Here is a 12,688-nt window from a genome sequence, read left to right as displayed (position 1 = left end):
ACTGGAAATTTATACACTTACACACTTTTCAACTTCCAAAAATGTTTAAGATTACAGTAAAATTACATAATGGCCAACAGGCCTATCAAATGGCATTTCCCTCAATAATCACCATGTCCTGTGCTGTGCTTAGCCACTCAATCACGTCTGACTCTTTGCGACCCTATGGACTATAGCCCACCAGGCTCCTCTGCCCATGGGGATTCTCCAGGCAAGAATACTGGAGTGGGTTGCCAGGCCCTCCTCCAAGGGATTTTCCCAACTCAGGGATCAAACCCAGTCTCCCACATTGCAGGTGGATTCTTTACTGTCTGAGTCACCAGGGAAGCCCAAGAATACTGGAGTGGGTAGCCTATCCCTTCTCCAGGGGAACTTCCCGATCCAGGAATCAAATGAGGGTCTCCTGCATTGCAGGAGGATTCTTTACCAGCTGAGCCACCCAGGAAGCCCCAATAATCACCATACTCTACCTTTAAAGGGATAAAGAATTTTCTAAGGCCTGTTTTTTCCATCAGATATTAAGTCCATCTTACCAGATATATGTTCTAGTAGAGAGAAGATCAGACTAGCTAAAGGAGTCAGGGGAAATTAATTAATTTATTTATTATAAGGACTTGGCCCACAAGATTATGGAGGTGCAGAAGTCCTATATCTGCATTTGCAAACTGAAGACCCAGGAAAGCTGATGACACAATTCAATCTAAGTCCAAAAGCCTGAGAACCAGAGGAGACAATGATGTAAACCCCAGCCCCAGGGCAGAGGATGAAATGAGATCTCCCAGATAAATCAGTGAGGCAGGGAAAAAAAGGACCAATTCTTCCTCTGCCTTCTGTTCCATTCAGGTTTTCAACACACTGGAGGAAACTCACCCACACTGAGAAGGGCAACCCATTTACTAAGTCTGCCAATTCGAGTGCTTTCTCATCTGGAAACACCCTCACAGACACACCCAGAGATGATGTTTAACCTGGGCACTAGGGAGCCACTTAAGTTAACATGTAAAGTTAGCTTCGTGAAGACACAAAGTGAAGAAGGCCATGTGAAGACAGAGGCAGAGACTAGAATGATACAGCTATGGTCCTGGAACACCAAGGAGTGCCAGGAGCCAGCAGAAGGTGGGAGGAGGCTGGAGGACTTCTTCCCTCGAGACTTCAGAGAGCGTGGCCCTGCCGACACCATGATTTCAGACTTCAAGTCCCCAGGACTGTCAGAGAATAGATTTCTGCTGTTTTAAACCACCTGAATTGTGGTGCTTTGTCAGGACGGAAACTAATGTGAAGAAACCAACACAGAGGGGAAGCAGTTTGTCAATGCTAGCAGCATTGCTCTCACGAGTGGCAGAGCCTCCCCTGGTGCCAAATCTGGCCACTGCCCCCCACTACGCCACCCCAACTGCAAAATCCTGTCCAGACAGTGATGTCTCCTATTATCTTTGGGGGCCCTGCGGCGCTGACAGAACCTTGTTATGTCAGCTTTGAATCTAAGCTTCTAAATTACCCACCTCGTTATACCAGGATGGAATCTTATTTACTATGAGCGGTTCATTTTAATGCTTTTTCCTTTTTAAGTCTTTAATTTTCAGAAAGAACACTGTTTGGGATATGGCATGAACCATTTCATGGAGACATGCTAATGTGCTAGTTAAAGGGGTTCTTACATATTCTAGATATTTCTCATCTTCACAAGTGAAGGACGCACATAGTGCTGTCCTCATTTTACCTGGGAGGAGCCTGAGGGTCAGAGGGACTAAGAAGTCCTCCAACATCACTAGCTTCTGAGTAGATGGACCAGATTTCTTTCCACACATCATCTGTTGCTGAGTAAAAAGTTCACATAAAAAGTGACACTCCTGGCAGACCCAGTGTTTGCTCACATCTGTAGGGTCTGGGCTGCTGTGCTCATGAAATCTTTAGTGAACAAGCCAATGCCCACCACAGGTTGTCTTTCCAAGAACAAGATAGACGGCGACATACAACAAGAACATAAGTAGCATACAGTGATTGACTGCTACCTCATTTTTTCCTTTCAAGCAGATTTTTGGATTTTGATTGCTACAAAATCAAGTGGTTTCTTAGATGCCTAGACAGCATATTAAAAGGCAGAGACAAAGGTCCATCTAGTCAAGGCTATGGTTTTTCCAGTAGTCATGTATGGATGTGAGAGTTGGACTATGAAGAAAGCTGAGCACCGAAGAATTGATGCTTCTGAACTGTGGTGTTGGAGAAGACTCTTGAGAGTCCCTTGGACTGTAAGGAGATACAACCAATCCATCCCAAAGGATCAGTCCTGGGTGTTCATTGGAAGGGCTGATGTTGAAGTTGAAACTCCAAATACTTTGGCCACCTCATGCGAAGAGCTGACTCATTTGAAAAGACCATCATGCTGGGAAAGATTGAGGACAGGAGGAGAAGGGGATGACAGAGGACGAGATGGTTGGATGGCATCACCGACTCAATGGACATGGGTCTGGGTAGACTCCGGGAGTTGGTGATGGACAGGGAGGCCTGGCGTGCTGCAGATCATGGGGTCGCAAAGTCGGACACGACTGGGCGACTGAACTGAACTGAACTAGATGCCTAGAATCTGGCTGTTAATCCAGCCAAGTCCTTAACACTTACCTACAAATCATTAGTTCTGAGCTTTCCTCCTGGCCCACTTCTACAAAACCTATGGTACCCAACCCATAACTCTACTGACCAGTGGGATTCCAGTGTGTGGGTCTGTGACATCACCTGCAGTGGTACATTTGGTAAAGAAGGCTACTGGGTGAGAGAACATTGGGTCTGATGGTATCAATGAACATTACCAAGTATCAGATACCAAGACAAAAGTAATACATAGTTACTGCTTTCATGGAGCTCACAATTTAATAGAAAACAAATAATTACAATATAACCTAAACACAACACCAGTGTGAATACTGCTTTTTAAATCTCTGCCAGAAGGCTGGCTGCTGGAGGTGAGTCACCAGAAATACATTTTTTTCTAATTCTATGGGGAAACTTTTTCATAGAAAACTGATGACTTCATTTATAAAATGCACTTTTAAAATATTCTTTTCTGAAGTAAATGTTTAACATCACTCTCAAGGAATTGAGCATCTTCGTTCCTTCAAGAAAAATACATTCTTCTGTCTGGCATAATCATGAGCATATATAGTTACATACGTTGTATATATTGTATACATATATGTATACCCTGTGTGTATAAATATACACACACACACATACTTCAGGCTGCAGCCCATAGGGTCGCACAGAGTCGGACACAACTAAAGTGACTTAGCACACATGCACGCGTACACTGTATACAGTAAGAGTGTACGTAAGGATCCACACACTTTAGGAGCCTCAATCACACGATGGCCAACCTGCATGACAGCAGGCATCTCTGCAGAAGGCACCCAACAACCTCTGGGCCCAACTGTTAAGATAGGGATTGGCTGAGCAGGAGCCAAGAGCGGGCAATTGAAAAATATGTAGGGGAAAAATACACTACGAGGGCATGAAAGCTTGACATTTACATCATTAAGGTCATGTCCCCGGAATCTGCATCCTGGCCTGGACCCTCCTGTTCCCACACAACTCACCAACACAGGTGAGAATTAACCCTAGGCCAGCTCACCTTCACTACTTCGCTCACATCCAGGTCACCTCTCTCATCTTTCACAGGCATCTGTTTGGAAAGGCAGAGTGGTGAAATTTTAATATTAGCTCAAGGAGAACATAATTAAGGAAATACATCTCCATAAAGTTAGACACCAAAACGCATTTTATTATCCTTTGAGTGTGCGCTCTCCGTGTTAACTCTGCTCCTGCATGCATTCGAAGAACCAAGTGGATTATGATACTTAACTGTGGACAATTAGTAAGTCGTCACAATTTAGTGTGCAATACAGCATATAAAAACAGAATTAAGATTACATAGCAGGCATGCATAGTCAAAAAAAAAAAACAACCTTTAAAAATAACAGCAGATACCTCACCCATTAAGGATTTCCTGGCAGCATAACACCATGTAATAAAGTAATTTCGTTGCTAATGCTGTGAGCCTGTTATTTCACCAAATCTGTTCCCAGAAAACAACAAAGATATCTTCTATGAATATTCTGTAAGACTTTCGGGTTCTACAGACTGCTTTTCAAGCTACTCTGCTACAGGAGCTCACAAACCAGCACTTCAAGTCAGCGCACAGCAGTACTGTGGCTTGAGTTGCTGTCTATGGGTCACAGTGCTGTCTTGTACACTATGTGGGCTGTGATAATGATTTACGTCTTTTATGGCATTTTGACTATATTTTATTTTCTAAAAAGTGGAAACAGAAAAATGAAAGTTAACGGCAACAGTTAACATTAAGCTGTTAATACTGAAAAGGTATTTCATAAATTTACTAAAATCAACACAAGATGGAGATGGATGTGCCTGCTGAAAGATGTGAAACTTTCAACGTCAGCTGGGACACTAACCGGAGTTAAGCTGGTTGACGGTAATGTCTGGATGTGACAGAAATGAAATGAAGAATATGCGATGAATTAAGGATATGTCATCGAAGACTAACTATTTTGAATCTTTTTTTTTTTTTAATCTCTGGCAGTGGAGCAAACATTGTTCAACCCAGACCCTTCTGTAGGACAGCATTATCTGTGGAGGGTTTCCCTGGTGATTCAGCAGTAAAGAATTTACCTGTCAATGCAGGAGATGCGAGTTCAATCCCTGTGTCAGAAACATCCCCTAAAGAAGGACATGGCAACCTACTCCAGGAGAACTTGCCTGGAGAATCCCATGGACAGAGGAGCCTGGTGGGCTACAGTCCATGGGGTTATAAACAGTCGGACTAGACTGAGAGACTAAACGGCATTATCTGTGGAAGTAGGGGTGGCCTCCTCCTCATCCAGCTCAAACGTCACCACCTCTGGGAACCCCTCCTCTAACCCTCAGACAATCCCCACACCCCCTGCTGGCCCCCAGGCATTCTCTACACCCACAGCAGTGACCTGCCAGCAGCTTGGCCACTATACTGTGAGCCCTGCAAAGAAAGACACTATCTCATTGATCTTCCTATTGAATGACCAATAGATGTTTGACAAAGTTTCTTTCACATGACAGAAAATACATGCTCCACAGGCATGATTTCTCTAACCTTGCCACTTTTTCCATAGAGAGCACAGAGAAGGAAAAATTCCTCTTCCAAATAGTCTTCCATGGCTCTGTGTAGTCCCTGAGGAAAAAGTATGTAGTAAAATCAGGATACCATGTGTCGAGTGAAACTGGGCAGGTTAAAATTATTTTACTTCCAATTAACGCTTCCCTGATAGTTCAGTTGGTAAAGAATCCGCCTGCAATGCCGGAGACCCTGGTTCGATTCCTGGGTTGGGAAGATCTGCTGGAGAAGGGATAGGCTACCTACTCCAGTATTCTTGAGTTTCCCCTGTGGCTCAGCTGGTAAAGAATCCCCCTGCAACGTGGGAGACCTGGGTTCAATCCCTGGGTTGGGAAGATCCCCTGGAGAAGGGAAAGGCTACCCACTTCAGTATTCTGGCCTGGAGAATTTCATCGATGAGTGACTTTCACTTTTCACTTTTCTAGTTAACAGAGAAAAGAAGCTAAGTTCAAATATAGTGAAGGGAATTAAGTTTGGGGCATGGGCGTTAACAGCTATAAAACATAAAAAATGTTTTAACTGTTGTTCTCTGATGAGAATCCTTCAGCAGAGGTGTGAAAAATAATCCCAGGATAAATGTATATTCCCTAGTAGAAGATAAACATTTACTAGGGAATGAGTAGAAAATTTTTATTTCAGAGTTTACTTCCTAGAGACAAGAAAAAATAAATTTTGGACCTTGGTCAAACTGCCTCTGGGACTGGAAAGTTCCAAATCACTGTGAAGAGCAGACTTATCACTTCTCAGCTTCACTGAAGAGTATATGATTTGCTAAGTGGGGGAAAAAAATGAATGAATGGAAAGGACGACAGGATGAATGAACAAATGTGACTGTGCTATCTTAGACCTTAACAAAACATCTGAAAAAAACAGCCACCAAGCATGTAGCCATCGCACTGAATGTTCCTGCCTTAACTAACTGTCTCCACAATGACTACCTTCTACCACATACAAGTAACAGCAGAAGCAGCCCTGTCACAAAATATGCAGGATGTCTGGAATCTGGTTACATCGTTACACAGTTATCACTAAAAATAAATGGGAATAAATATTCTCTCTCCCTCCCCAAAAGCAATTTAATGTAATCATGTCAAACCACGTTGATACTCTGATTTACTAGGTTGGCTTCTATTTACTCAAATAAAACCCAGAATTCAAGTGCTAACATCGGGAACATCTTACTCGATGTTTGTTACCCAGTTACAGCCTAGCAACAGATAAAAGCAATCATCAAAATAAGAGTAACTCTTAACAGTGGACTTATCGATGTTTTATATTCACTTGAGGATACTGGTAAAATTCTGTTTTCTTCAGCTGTAAAAAGGTCCCTTAGCATATACAGAATAATAAATGATACCTTCAGAATAATAGTTACTCAAACTATGGCAATAATACAAATCATTACTTCTAATGTTTGGGAAAAAATACAGCTGTTGAGAAAAGGATCACTTAGACTTTCCTCACTTATAAATTTCTAAGATTTGATCTGGCTGCCAATATGGAAAAAATCATTTCATGCGGCAGTTATTCCTATATCATCTGTCTTCTCTATTAATCTGCAAGCTCTTTCAGAGAGGGGACCATGAGCCCACACACTGCAACTAGAGAGTAGCCCCTGCTCTCTGCAACTCGAGAAGAGCCTGTGCAGTAACGAAGATCCAGCACCGCCAAAGATAAATGGGTAAGTTATAACAAAATAGCAAAAAAGGGAGGGGCTCCTGACCCAGTCACTGCTATTACCACCACAACACACAGCTCAGAAGAAAACTTAAGATATTTGTTGAAAGCATCTTTTGAATACAGCCTTTTGTTGACTGCAGACAGTCTATACTGGGGTTTCTTCTCTTTTTGCCTCACCCTAACTGGAAAGATCTTTTCCATAGCTGCCCCCAGTTTATTGGAATAAAAGATAAAAAGACAGGTGAGGGAAGAAAAGACAAAGGAGAAGAGCAGAGGAAGGGAATTCAAAGGCAAAAAAAAAAAAAAGGAAACAAGAGAAAGACCAGGATCTAATTAGAGAAGTGACTGCCTCTTGCTGGACTTCGGGACACCTTTGTTCCCAGTAGAAGGAAATCCTGCTAATATGCTGAGATCGCGCCACAGTAATCCTGGGGTTTGTTTTGTTTCCCCACCACATCCCTCCACCACTGCAGATAATTAATTTCACTGGTTTCTGGTTTGTTTCTGTTTCTTTTTGCAAAGTAAGTATATATATTTATGTGTTTTTATTTCCCAATTCCTCCTTATACAAAAAATAGCATATTTCACATACTCTTTTGCAATCTTTTTTTTTTACCTAACAATGTATCCTGGAAAGTACTCTATATCAGCTAATAGAAATTTTTAAACACCAGCATATCCTGGGTGCTCAAGGATACAAAAAAATAGCTCTTCTCAGTGTCTTTGATTAATTGCAATTATCTTAACTCTTTAAAAATTGGAATGGTATAAAACAGGCCATTCCATTTATTTGACTAATCAGGTTAAGACATAACTACATGTATGGCAGATGAAAATCACCATACTCAAAGAAATCACATTCAGTAAGATTCAATTAACACTAAATATAATATTAACATCACTTCATTTTTGTCAGAATGCCTTTGAAGATTTAAAAATGGTTCACAATTACTTACTGTTATGCAGTACTATGAAAAAAATGTCAAAATCTGTAGCACTGTGGAAAATGTGTTTTGTCTTTCTTTTTTCTGGTCTTGTTGCATATTATAGCATCTTAGTTCTCTACTCAGGGATTGGACCCACACCCAAGGCAGTGTGTGGAGTCGCAACCACTGGACCACCAGGGAATTCCCTGGTTGGTTTTGTAACATTATTCTGATGTGATACAAATATAACAGAGACAACGAAGCTTCCCCAGTTTACACTACTTGCAGAAGACAGTTTGTGGAATATAGGTGAGGATTATAATCATCTCATCCTGTTATCTATTTGATTTTACCTGGCCATTACTAATAACAATGTTATAGTAATATGTCAACATATACATCTTAAAAGCCATTAATACACACATAGAGTGCCACATCAAAGATGTGATAAACATGGATTCTAAATAACAGGAATAATAATCATAGCTAAAATAAATAGTTACCCAAACTATTGCCAAACACTAAGTGCCTTATCTCATTCAATCTATAATAGCCAGAAGAAAGAGGTATCATCATTGCCTCTGTTTAACAGACATATTTCAATACTTTGACCAACAGTCACCAGCCAGTCAGGGTTGGAGCCAGGATTCATTTCAATGCCCTTGATCTTGGGACTTTCCCCTGTACTGCAGGGATATTTTAAGTTTTCCTGTGTACATTACAGATGGTTTCATTTTGTACTGACTGGTTGGGAATATTCTCTCCAAAAATGTTTGTACCTGATTGTTTTAAATTTCTGGAGCCCAGTATTCAGTCATCTTTAATCCCCTTCCTTCTAGATCTTTGTGAAGTTGTCTTCTAGAGTAAGGTTAATGTGACTGAAAACAAAAAATACATAAATAAATTCTATTACAGAAAAATAGAAAAGAAAAAGAACATACCACCTTGCATAGAACATACCACTGGCTTCAAAAAGCCAGTATTTATCGGAGAAAAATATAGTTTAAAAATTGTATCAGTTAAATTTACTATTAGAAAGTCAGCAGTAGAGGTGCTCAATTATAAAAAGAATTAATTTATTATAAAACATAACTTTCAGATATTATAAGTTTGGGGACAAGGCTTCAACAATATGGACACTGAAACTTACCAAAAGACACTTAGTTTAATCTATAGTATTTCAACATAAAAAGTGCAAGGAAAACCATCTGCAAAAGGAAAAAAAGCAAAATTTTCAAATTTTGGAAGAAGGTATAGAAAATATCTTTACGACCTCAGGGCAGGGAAAGATTTCTTAACTGAGACACAAAAGCACAAACCACAAAGAAAAGACTGGTAAATTTTACCATACTAAAGCTTAAAACTTTGGCATTATAAAAGACAAAATGAACAAAAGGAAAAACATGCGACAGAGTGGAAAAACATATTTTCAACATATATAACTGATAGCTGGCAAATAATTTATATCCATAATATATAAAGAATACCTAAAAGCAGAAAAAGAAACACAAACAATCCAATTAAGAAATGGAAAAAGGACAGAGGCAATTCACAGAAGGAGAAACTAACAAACATACCCACAGAAAGTATCATGGAAATGTAATCACAATGAGATAGAACTCACCAATCAGATCTGCAAAATTAAAGGGGATAATACACAGTGTTTGTGAGGATAAAGATCAAAGGCACATTTTACTCATATTACTAGAAGGAATGTAAACTGGTACAATCACTTTTAGAGCAACTCAACAATATTTAGACTAGAACAGTTTCTTTCAAGCTTTTTTGATACATATCTGTACCTGAAACAAAAGTTTCACAAAATCATTCTTGCTACATGAGATACTAAGGGATAACCTCTTTCCTGTTTTTTTTCTATTTTACATCATTCTAGTCTACCCAGGAGATAGTGAAGGGCTCCAGGAGACAGCAAAGGACAGGGAAGTCTGGCATGCTACAGTTCACGGGGTCACAGAGTTGGTTACAACTCAGCGACTGGACAATTCTACTTCTACTCTAATTTATCCTTTTCTATTTAATGTTTCAATGTTGGTTTCAGCCCACTAAGATAACTTCACAGAGTTGGACTGTGAAGAAGGCTGAGTGCCGAAGAATTGATGCTTTTGAACTGTGGTGTTGGAGAAGACTCTTGAGAGTCCCTTGGACTGCAAGGAGATCCAACCAGCCCATTCTGAAGGAGATCAGCCCTGGGATTTCTTTGGAAGGAATGATGCTGAAGCTGAAACTCCAGTCCTTTGGCCACCTCATGCAAAGAGCTGACTCACTGGAAAAGACTCTGATGCTGGGAGGGATTGGGGGCAGGAGGAGAAGGGGACGACAGAGGACGAGATGGCTGGATGGCATCACTGACTGGATGGACGTGAGTCTGAGTGAACTCCGGGAGTTGGTGATGGACAGGAGGCCTGGCGTGCTGCGATTCATGGGGTCGCAAAGAGTCGGACACGACTGAGCGACTGAAATGAACTGAACTGAAGATAACTTCAAGATCATTAATAAGTCACGTCTTGGAAAACATTAGCCTAGATGAAACTCTAGAGAAGGCAATGGAGAAGGCAATGGCAACCTACTCCAGTATTCTTGCCTAGAGAATTCCATGGACAGAGGAGCCTGGTGGGCTACAGTCCATGGGGTCACAAAGAGTCGGATATGACTTTGCCTGTGTGTACTGAACTGTAACTTCCTCCAATTTTAAAGGAAAACTGGAGAAGGAAATGGCAACCCACTCCAGTGTTCTTGCCTGGAGAATCCCAGGGACGGGGGAGCCTGGTGGGCTGCCGTCTATGGGGTCGCACAGAGTCGGACACGACTGAAGCGACTTAGTAGTAGTAGATGAAACTCTAGAGCATATACAAAATTGTTTGCAATAGGAAAACATTAGAAATAGTGCATAGAACTGATCAACAGGCTCCATCAACAAAATTTACAAATCGTGCATACTACAAAACAATTAAAATAAATTACCTAGAATCAACACAGGTGAGTCTCCAAAACAATTCTGATCAAGAATCACTGTCATAGAATGATGCACATGATACACTAATTGATAAAGTTTTAAAACATGCAGAAAACAATACTACTTTAATGTGTAACAGATACTGACATACCCAGGGCTGGACTTTGACAGAAATGTTTTCGTAAGAAAGTTCAGACCAGAGGAAATGCCAAAGGCAAAATTTGCCATGTAATTCTATCAATGAACTAGTGTAATTTGGTTTTTCCAATTGACAAGAGAATTTTCAAGATTTTAAGCTTAAGTTAAATTAATCATCTGAGTATGAAAGAAGGATACAGTTAACCAATAGTAAGGGAAACAAAATTGTAGAATCAGAATAAACCATTCTAATACTGTCTTTACCAGGAACATAAGAATTCAATAAAGGCTTGATACTGACAATTCATAAACCACAATTTCTCTCATCATCAGTGAGATAAAAGTCTACCAACAGCACAGGAAGATATTAACTCAATAACACAGAAAAAGGAGGGTATCTTAAACGCAAGGGAAGAAGGATCTGAAATAGAAAAAACGTGCATTAGAATGTGGTTTTACTTCTGGTCTCCCTCTGCTTACAGATTTCCCCCTTTTCTGAACAGGAGGGAGACCCAGGGCAGAGGCTGGCGTTTGCATTGGGAAGCTCTTCTTCACAGGGACAGTGTCGCGGCATAAGATCATCCCATGTGATACCCACAATATATGCTGCTTTGCTGTTTTTCCCTTACATCTATTTTGGGATATATAACTTGGCTCATGTATTTTACTCAATTACTCAAATTAAAAAGTGCCTTGTGCTTTGAAAAATAGTTTTTATGCATTTCTTCACTTTGTTGAAATGTAATGAAAGAACAATGTTATTATGGAATTTTAACATACTGATATTTTGCCTTGCAATATAAAAAGAAATAGAATAAGTACCTCTTCCAGCCAGAAGCTCCTGCCACTGACATCTGCCTTCAGAGGCTCCAAACAAGACACTCAAGAGCCAGTGTTCCAAGTTTTTGTAAGAATAATTTTCTTTTTTTCCACTAAACCACATGGCATGTGGGGTCTTAGCTCCCTGACCAGGAATCAAACCTGCGGCCCCTGCAGTGGAAGCACAGAGTCCTAACCACTGGACCACTGGAGAATTCCCACAAGAGTAACTTCCAAAACCAAATATATATCAACTTAGGTAATCTTTTGCATGACATTTCCTACTTTGGCTGTTTCTCTAAACTTGTAGAGTTCAATAATTTATTTCTAAACTATCCCTGTTTGGGACAGATTAACTTCTTTCTGTACATACTGTATTTTGAGAGTTTTATCTGTACTTTTAATAATAACACAGTTAAAGATCAGTGGACAGGACAACAGTCCTTCAGTAAAACTGAACACAATAAACATACCCATTCCTAATCCTCTTGAAGAACAGATCAAATAATTCATTTATCTGTACAAAGCATATAATAAGCAATCTCTACATGTTATTACTGGTAACCAGTATTATTCAGTGTTTGTTAATATGGCAATGTATCATATTACTTGATAATACCTCTGACCTAATTAGTTAAACTGATAAATGGGCATTCATTTGCCTAATTCATTCAGAAGATATTGATTTAGTGCCTGCAGTAGGCACTAAATTGAAAGCAAATATATAAAAAAATAAAAATAACATGGAGCAAAAGGATATCCAGCTCATAGCTGCCTGTGTCAATATTACCCCAGCCCAGTAGTAAGCATGGGCCTTAAGCACTAATAAACTAGACACACCATCTATCAGAGAATGCATTTTCCATGGAAATTGTTATTGTGCAGTTAATTAGAAGCTCCTAAATGCTGGTATCTGTTCTCTAGAAGTGATCCCAGAAGAAAAATGAAAAATAAGAAAATTATTTTTTTGCAGAGAAAGCCTCAAAGCTC

At 40.1% G+C, this 12,688-nt stretch overlaps 1 protein-coding gene across 10 annotated transcripts in view; it reads right to left on the bottom strand.

The window, feature by feature from the left end:
• The window catches only part of RCBTB2 (RCC1 and BTB domain containing protein 2), a 53,822-nt gene that overhangs the window by 24,332 nt on the left and 16,802 nt on the right, over positions 1 to 12,688 (bottom strand). For 3 of the 10 annotated variants that reach the window (XM_018056728.1, XM_018056727.1, XM_018056731.1), the window contains exons 2-5: positions 8,918 to 8,975; positions 8,547 to 8,645; positions 5,141 to 5,218; positions 3,626 to 3,676 (exon numbers count right to left, since the gene is read on the bottom strand). The exons of 1 other annotated variant lie outside the window; for it this stretch is intronic. In XM_018056728.1, the coding sequence (XP_017912217.1) occupies positions 3,626 to 3,676; positions 5,141 to 5,203 (114 nt within the window). In that variant the 5' untranslated portion in view covers positions 5,204 to 5,218; positions 8,547 to 8,645; positions 8,918 to 8,975. Of the gene's footprint in view, positions 1 to 3,625; positions 3,677 to 3,986; positions 4,070 to 5,140; positions 5,219 to 8,546; positions 8,646 to 8,917; positions 8,976 to 12,688 lie in introns of those variants that run through there. 6 more of the 10 variants (XM_005687449.3, XM_018056732.1, XM_018056729.1 and 3 more) reach the window with 5 other exon arrangements.

The sequence above is a fragment of the Capra hircus genome, chromosome 12 (assembly GCF_001704415.2).
Source record: "Capra hircus breed San Clemente chromosome 12, ASM170441v1, whole genome shotgun sequence".
Taxonomy (NCBI): Eukaryota; Metazoa; Chordata; class Mammalia; order Artiodactyla; family Bovidae; genus Capra; species Capra hircus.
Note: the sequence above shows the minus strand (reverse complement) of the source record. Positions and strands in the feature narration are given on the sequence as shown.